Genomic DNA, 7,633 nt, shown 5'->3' with positions numbered 1-7,633 from the left:
CAGGGGAGGTAACTGGATGAACTAGCACTCCAACCCGGCTAGCTGTCCCCCGCAGAATGAGTTGACTACGATGACTGTTCACATGCCTTCACCTCAGTATCTTCAGACTCAGCAGTTTCACTAACAGGAGTAGCCCACAAACACGGGGAAGCTGAGAGCCCCTGCAGGCGGAGAGCGGAACACGCTGGCCCTGGGTAGAGGACGCAGGTTCGAGAACGGCATCAGCCACAGGGATGTGTGGTCAGCCTCCCTGACCTCAGTTTCCTCATTTGTAAAACCAGAGGGTTGGCCGAGATGTGCCACGCACTCCTCCGGGGTCTCTACCCCAGGGGTTGGAGGCGGCCCTCCTGTGGGGACGATTTTGCTGGTGGGCTCACAGTCTCTCCTTCTCTGCTTTCAGCCCCGAGGAGGACCCCGGCGAGGAGGCTGAGCCTGTGGAGGAGGCTGGGCCCGAGGTAAGGCAAGCAGGCCAGGGCGGGCTCGGGGGCCTTGGGGCTTGTGCTCTGTGCTGTGAGTCCCAGGTGCAGACTCCTAAAGTCTGATTTTTTTTTTCTTCTGTTAATTTTCACCCAAGGATATTTTTCCAATTATTTTTAGAGAGAGTGAAAGAGAGGGAGGGAGAGAGAGAGAGGGAAAGGGGGAGTAATAGGGGGAAGGGGAGGGAGAGAGGGGAGAGAGAGAGAGAGAGAGAGAGAGAGAAACTTCGATGTGAGAGAGACACCTTGATTGGTTGCCTCCCGCACATGCCCCGACCAGGGCCGGGGATCGAGCCTGTAACCCAAGTATGTGCCCTTGACTGGATCAAACCTGAGATCCTTCAGTCTGCAGGCCGATGCTCTATCCACGGAGCCAAACCGAAAAACTGACTAGGGCTTATTTTTAATTTCAGAGTACATTAATTAAAGAAACAGGAAGGGTCTAGGATAGTCGAAGCAACAGGAGAAGGACTAGGTGGACTGCTTTGGCTCCCTAAGAAGTCAGAGAAAAGGGGACTGGGGTCAGGTTCACGGGGTTTGCCCGGGACAAGCTGCCACTGCTCATTGCTGCCCTGGTTGCAAGCCTCGTGGGTAGACCCCTACAGTCTTGGTTCTTCCCTCAGGTCCCCAAGAATGAAGAGAGTACCTTGTGGCCCCGAGGTGCCCCCAAGACTGTCATTAGCACGCCCGGCTCGCAGCCTGCGGCCGGTGGCCAGGACAAGCCCTCCGTAGGGCAGCCAGGTGGGTCTTCCTGACCTGCCATGTGCAGACACCTAGCGGCATGCGGGCCTGTGGCCTCGGTCGGTCGGACTTTCTCTCTGGGGAGAGGGAAGCCACATTTTCCGGGCTGATAAGCTGAAGGTGAATGAGACCCATCTCCCACCTTTTGGCTGGAGCTGCTGCCAGGTGTCATGTGAGTGGCCATGACTGGTTGGTACAGGAAACGGGGGAGGAGGCTGGGGGGGGGGCGGGGTGTGCGGCTGAATTGGGGCAGGCCTGGAACTCCACTCCAGGGGGGCAGCAGGAGGAGCTGTGTGCTGGCCTCTTGTTTTGTCCTTGCTGTTGGCTCACTTCTCACCTTTGTGGGTCCCTGTCTACAGAGAACGGAGTGCCACAGGCTCTGGGCTCTGGCATCCCCAGTCTGCCACAGGTGCCTGGGGTCCAGCCCACCTCTCCCTGGTGGGAAGAGCACTGTAGTTGCGAGGTCTTGAACTCGGCTTCCCCCGTGACCCCGGGTCAGGGACAATGGCATGCCAGCCCCACAGCTCCCTGGGGGGCTGCAGGGATCCTTTGGCATAAGGATCAGTGCTTGTCCTGTCAGTGAAACAAAATGGACTGACTGCCCCCCTCCCCCCATGGGGACCCTGCATAGGAACCCTCCCCTCCTATCACATCGGCTCCAGCTGCGAGGGCCAGGAGGTGGGCTTTGGAAGCTCGTCAGTGGGTCTGTTAGAGCAGGCACCTTCCATAGGCTTCTGCTCCTGAAAGGCACCCCAGCTCTGTTAGAGGTGGCAGGTCCTGGTTTGTCCTGTAGTTCTCCTCACAGAGGCCGGGCTGGGGGGTGAGCAGTCCATGGCCGGGGGTTGCGTGCTGGCTCTGGGTGTCCACAGATCTACCCAGGCCAGTGATGCTAAGGCTGATGCTTCTGCCACTGGTCACCCTGGGGTCTGCCAGGAGAAAGCCCTGCCCAGCTGCCACCAGTGGGCCCCTTCCGACCCTCCATGCTGTCACTGCTCCCTCACTGAATCGCTCTCTTCACAGAGGCCAAGATCCATCAAACAGATGGCCCCGAGGAGCCACCGCAGAGTATCAGGTTTGTATCTGGGAAGGGGTGTGGGCCACTATTCCGAGGGGCCCAGAGGGGCATGAACTTCGAGTCCTCTTGGGGAGGCTGGGCGTGTGGTCAGGGGCCTGGTGCTCTGACCTAATGAAGGAGGCAGCCTGATGCTGGGGAACGAGCCTGGCCTGGGAGGAAGCGACCAGATCCTAGACTCCATCCTTCTGTATCCTCCTGGCCATGTGACCTTGGACCGGCCCCTTCCCTTTGTCTGCCTGGGCAGTGGAGGGCCAGTCAGGGAGACCCCACCTCCGAAGCGTAGAGTCCTATGGGCTGGTCCCAGTTTTCTTCATAGTGGTGAACTTTTATGGGGTGTGGCTAGGGCTCTGGAGGGGTCCCCCAGGGTCAGCCCCGTGACGCTGCTGCCTCCCGCACCTGTAGGAGGAAGCACAGCAGCAGAAGGAAGCTCAACAACAAGGAAGCTGTGAGTGAGCTGGACGGGGAGCTGCAGCTCCCCCGGAGCAAGACCCCTTCCCCGCCCTGTCCAGCCAGCAAGGTGAGTGGGCGTCAGCCTGCCCTCAGGGCCTCTGCCCCGCCCCTGGTCCTGACCCTGGTCCCGTCTGCTGGTGGTACAGCCTGTCCGGACTTTCCTGCACACCATGCAGAGGAACCAGATGCTCATGACCCCGACCTCGGCCTCCCGCAGCCGTGTCATCAAATCCTTCGTTAAGCGGAACACTCCCCTGCGTGTGGACCCTAAGGTGAGGGAGCCCGTGCCCCAGGCTGAGCTCTGCTAGGGTGGGGCTGCATGGCTGCAGGCGCCTGGATGGGCCCTAGGCTGCTGGGAGCAGCGTGGGTCTGCGCTAAGGCAGGTGACCTGGCTCTGGTCAAGGGCCTGCTCAGGCCTCTTCGGCCATGGGCTGCCTCGACATGTGGGGGCTGTCCTGACCTCCTGGGTTCTGTACTGTGGCCTAGAGGCTTGGCCATCTCGGTGTGACCCCTGGGCTGGGAAGTTGAAGAATTGGCTTAGCAGGCCCACTCCCTGACCACCCATCCCACACCCCAGTGCCTTGAGGGTTTGGGTGTAGGACATACTTGTGATATCTTCACACTCGTTGGGGATGAGCCACCTCCATCCATCCTGCCCGGCCCTGGGCTTCCTCTCAGGGTCTGAGCTGAGATTTATTGGGCCGCACACCTGAGCTACCACCCTGAGGGGAGGGCGGAGCAATGGGTGCTTGAAGGTCAGACAGGTGACTGTGGGTGGAACTGTCAGCAGGGGCCTCTGAAAAGGAGGCCACAGAAGCTGTTCTCTTCCCAGACACCTCAGAGCTGGGCCGGGCCACCTGCCGTGAGCAAGGAGCCACAGAGAACTGGGACCTGCTGGCCTGAGTCCTGGCTCTCGGGCTCCGAGTTGCAAAGCTGCAGCCGCTTCATTTCTAAGTCCCCCCTGGTGCCTCCAAGGGCCTCCTGCGAGGACTCTGCCCCCACCCAGGGCCTCAGCAGTACTGCCGTGCGGCTGGCAGGTCAAGGTGCTTCTGAGCAGTTGGGCGGGTGGACCCTGACCTGGCCTCTCCTGCAAGAGGCTGGTCTCTGGGCAGCCATGGCGACGGCTTACCTCCCAATATGCCAGCAAGTGGGTAGGGAGCCCTTAATACCTGTTTCTCTGCCAGGCCCCTACTAGGCACCAGTCCCACAGCAGTGAACCAGGCTCAGACTCTTCATCCTACAGGGAACTCCTGTGCCTAATCCAGACTGCGTGGGGCCTTGCAGGGCGCATGGGGTGGCTGAGAGGTCTAGGAAGCTGCCTTTTCCTGCTTTAGGGAGCCCAGGTCCCTGCCCAGGGCATCTGGTGAGGGTAGGACAGTGCTCAGGAGACCAGGGGTCCTCACTAGGTCACAAGGGACTAGTTTTCTAATCTCTGGGCATAAGTTTCCTTGGCCCTCACAGAGATGGGATGAACAGGGAGGAAGGTGTCCAGCATCCAGCACCGGGCTTGGCAGGAAGGGAGACCGCTCGGCTGAAGCCCCTGGAGGCAGAAGGGGCAGACGCTTGATTTTCCTGCCGCCTTCTGCTTTGGCTGTGACGGTGGCCTCTGGGGAGCAGGGACCATCCAGCCCTCCTCCAAGGGTTGGGGCAGAGAGAAGTATGTTCTAGGATGTGAACAACTCTTGTCTTCTACAAAATTCACAGTGCACAGGATGCGTCTTCTGCCCTGTGCTGGGAAATTTTAGCTCTCAAGTTTTGAGACAAAAACCTGTTTTGGCCCTGACCGGTTTGGCTCAGTGGATAGAGCGTCGGCCTGCGGACTCAAGGGTCCTGGGTTAGATTCCCGTCAAGGGCATGTACCTTGGTTGCGGGCACATCCCCAGTAGGGGGCGTGCTGGAGGCAGCTGATCGATGTTTCTCTCTCATCAATGTTTCTAACTCTCTATTCCTCTCCCTTCCTCTCTGTAAAAATCAATAAAATATATTTTTTTAAAAAAACACCTGTTTTGCTGAACCCTGTCGAAAGCAGGAGTCTGCTGGGCTCTTAGGGCAGGAAGAGATGGTGGTGGGCACCCTCTGGGCCGCCGGGTTTTCTTCCAAGGTGCTTTCCTCACAGAAGAGCAGGTGAGTGTGATGGCTCGAGGACCAGCCTCCTGCTGGTCTTCTCTGGGTCTGGCCATTGGAGAATGAGAGCCAGCCACGGGCCACCTAATCCCTCCCTGTGGGGGCCTCCCAAAGGCCACCGTCCTCCAGGTCCTTCCTGTACCCTGCTCAGCCTCTGTGACGCATGGTCATCTCTCTTTCCTTCTATTTCTTTCTCCATCTTAAAGAAAAAAAATACTTTTATGTTAAAAATTATACAGTGAAGCTTTTTTTTTAATTGATTTTTTACAGAGAGGAAGGGAGAGGGATAGAGAGTTAGGAACATCGATGAGAGAGATACATCGATCAGCTGCCTCCTGCACACCCCCCACTGGGGATGTGCCCACAACCAAGGCACATGCCTTTGACCGGAATCGAACCTGGGACCCTTCAGTCCGCAGGCCGATGCTCCATCCACTGAGCCAAACCAGTCAGGGCTGTGAAGTTTATGTTGAAAATTATACAGTAAAATCTACATTTTGCAAATATTTGAACATATTTTTAGTATTCCATTTTAATTTGTCTGTTGTGATCTTGACTATCTCATTTTGCAGTCTTGTACTGGTTGCATTACATACTTAATGTTCACAGCCACTTTAGAATTGATAATCAGTTCGATTGTAATATAGAAATCTTACTGCTCTCCCCACTGTGTGCCATTCTTCTCTTACATGTTACATCTTCGTACATGGACTACCCTGTGAGACAGTGTTATAGTTTCTTTCAACTGTCAAACACTGTAAAGAACTCTAGAGGAAAAAAATAGTCTAGCGATATTTACCCAGATATTTATCGTTTTTCTTTTTCTTTCATTCTTGATGTTTCACGTGTCCTTCTGGTATCATTTCTTTTTTGTCTGGAGAACTTCCTGTAGCAATTCTTTGAGAAGGAGTCTGCTGGCAACAAATTCTCTACTTTTTCTGTATTTGAGAAGGTCTCACTTCACTTCTGGAGGACATTGTCACCGGTCTCACTTCACTTCTAAAGGATAATGTCATTGAATACAGATGGAGTTCTTGGTTAACAGTTCTTTCCTTCCAGCACTTTCCAATGTTGTGCCACTTCCTTCTGGCACCCATGGTTTCTGAGGAGAAGTTTTCAGTCGTTCAAATCATTGTCCCACCCTCACCCCTTTTGTGGCTGCTTTTGAGAATTTTCCCCTTTGTAGTAAGTTTGCAGCTGTGTGGTTATGATGTGGCTAGACATGGGTTTCCTTACATTTATCCTGCTACGTGGGTTTCGATGAATCTGTGAATTTATAGCTTTTACGCAAATTGGAGTGTTTCCAAGCCATTACTTTTCCACGTTTCCCCCTGCATTGAACTCTCCCCACTGTGGAATGATGGCACAAGTGACAGACTCTTGGATGTCGTCTCACAGTTGCCTCGGGCTCTATTAATTTCTCTTCCATATGTTTCTCTGTGTTCAGATTGGACACATGTTACTAATTTATCTTCGTGTTTGACTGACGTCTGTCTTCTCCATCTGCTCTTGGACCCATCCACGGAATTTATTTCAGTTTTTAATTATTAGTTCTGAAATTTCCATTTTGTTCTTCTTTGGATCTACTTGCTGAGATTTTCTGTTTTCCCAGTTGTCTTAAGAATGTTTGTGATTCCTTGTTAAAGCACACACACAGCGTAAAAAAGTTACAAAGCACTGAATAAATTCCCAATCTCGTTCTTCGTTCTCCTTTTAAATGCACTTGAACATAGTTATCCTCAGAGCATACATCCAATTTTGAACCTATTTTTTGTGGAGCCCTCAATTTGGCAGGGCTAAGTCGAAGGCACTGGTGACGCGGGCCCTTGGGAGGCCTTAGGGCAGTGGTTCTCAACCTTCTGGCCCTTTAAATACAGTTCCTCATGTTGTGACCCAACCATAAAATTATTTTCGTTGCTACTTCATAACTGTAATGTTGCTACTGTTATGAATCGTCATGTAAATATCTGATATGCAGGATGGTCTTAGGCGACCCCTGTGAAAGGGTCGTTCGACCGCCAAAGGGGTCGCGACCCACAGGTTGAGAACCGCTGCCTTAGGGTCCCCAAGAAGCAAGACGGAAGGCCAAGCCTCAGTCTGGGTGGCAATGGAGGGTGTTTGGGGGCGACTCTGCCCTCAGAAGCAGTCTGATGCTGCTGCCCATCTGGCTGGAGGCTGTGGGCCTGGGGGGTTGTCCTGGGCCAGCTATGCCCCTGGCCCAGCACTGGGCTGGCCTTGCTCACACCCCCTCCCACCCAGGAGAAGGAGCAGCAGTGCCTGGAGAACCTGCGGCGGAAGGAGGAGGCAGAGCAGCTCCGCAGGCTGAAGGTGGAGGAGGACAAGCGGCGGCGGCTGGAGGAGCTGAAGCTGTAAGTGGCTCAGCTCCCAGCCCCTGTGCGCCCAGGCCGGGCTGGACCCCCTGATGGCCCTGTGCTCACAGGAAGCGGGAGGAGCGCCTGCGCAAGGTGCTGCAGGCCCGGGAGCGGGCCGAGCAAATGAGGGAGGAGAAGATAAAGCAGATTGAGCAGAGAATTGCTCCGCCGGAGAAGAATGAGAAGGTGAGAGCTGCGGGCGGGTGGGCGTCCAGGTGTCAGTGGGCTGTTCCCTGCTGGGGCCCAAGCAGGTCAAACTTGGTGGCCTGAGGATTAGAACTGGACCCTCAGGAAGTTAGGGTTTGATGCCCTGGACCCCTCTCGTCTCCATCCAGGGCCCTGGAGTTTGTTCTGAGCCCAGCTGAGGTGGGTAGTCTCAGCAGCAGCCTCAGCGA

At 55.2% G+C, this 7,633-nt stretch overlaps 1 protein-coding gene across 1 annotated transcript in view; it reads left to right on the top strand.

Moving 5' to 3' along the window:
- The first annotated feature begins 1,298 nt into the window (after nucleotides 1-1,298).
- LOC102425453 (inner centromere protein-like) overlaps nucleotides 1,299-7,633 on the top strand; it is a 12,617-nt gene continuing 6,282 nt past the window's right edge. The window contains exons 1-5 of the mRNA XM_023757942.1: nucleotides 1,299-1,389; nucleotides 2,238-2,289; nucleotides 2,695-3,014; nucleotides 7,126-7,235; nucleotides 7,307-7,424. Of these exons, the coding sequence (XP_023613710.1) occupies nucleotides 2,913-3,014; nucleotides 7,126-7,235; nucleotides 7,307-7,424 (330 nt within the window). The 5' untranslated portion in view covers nucleotides 1,299-1,389; nucleotides 2,238-2,289; nucleotides 2,695-2,912. The remainder of the gene's footprint in view (nucleotides 1,390-2,237; nucleotides 2,290-2,694; nucleotides 3,015-7,125; nucleotides 7,236-7,306; nucleotides 7,425-7,633) is intronic.

Source organism: Myotis lucifugus, unplaced genomic scaffold, assembly GCF_000147115.1.
Source record: "Myotis lucifugus unplaced genomic scaffold, Myoluc2.0 scaffold_119, whole genome shotgun sequence".
Lineage (NCBI taxonomy): Eukaryota > Metazoa > Chordata > Mammalia > Chiroptera > Vespertilionidae > Myotis > Myotis lucifugus.
This window is presented reverse-complemented; position numbering and strand designations above follow the sequence as displayed.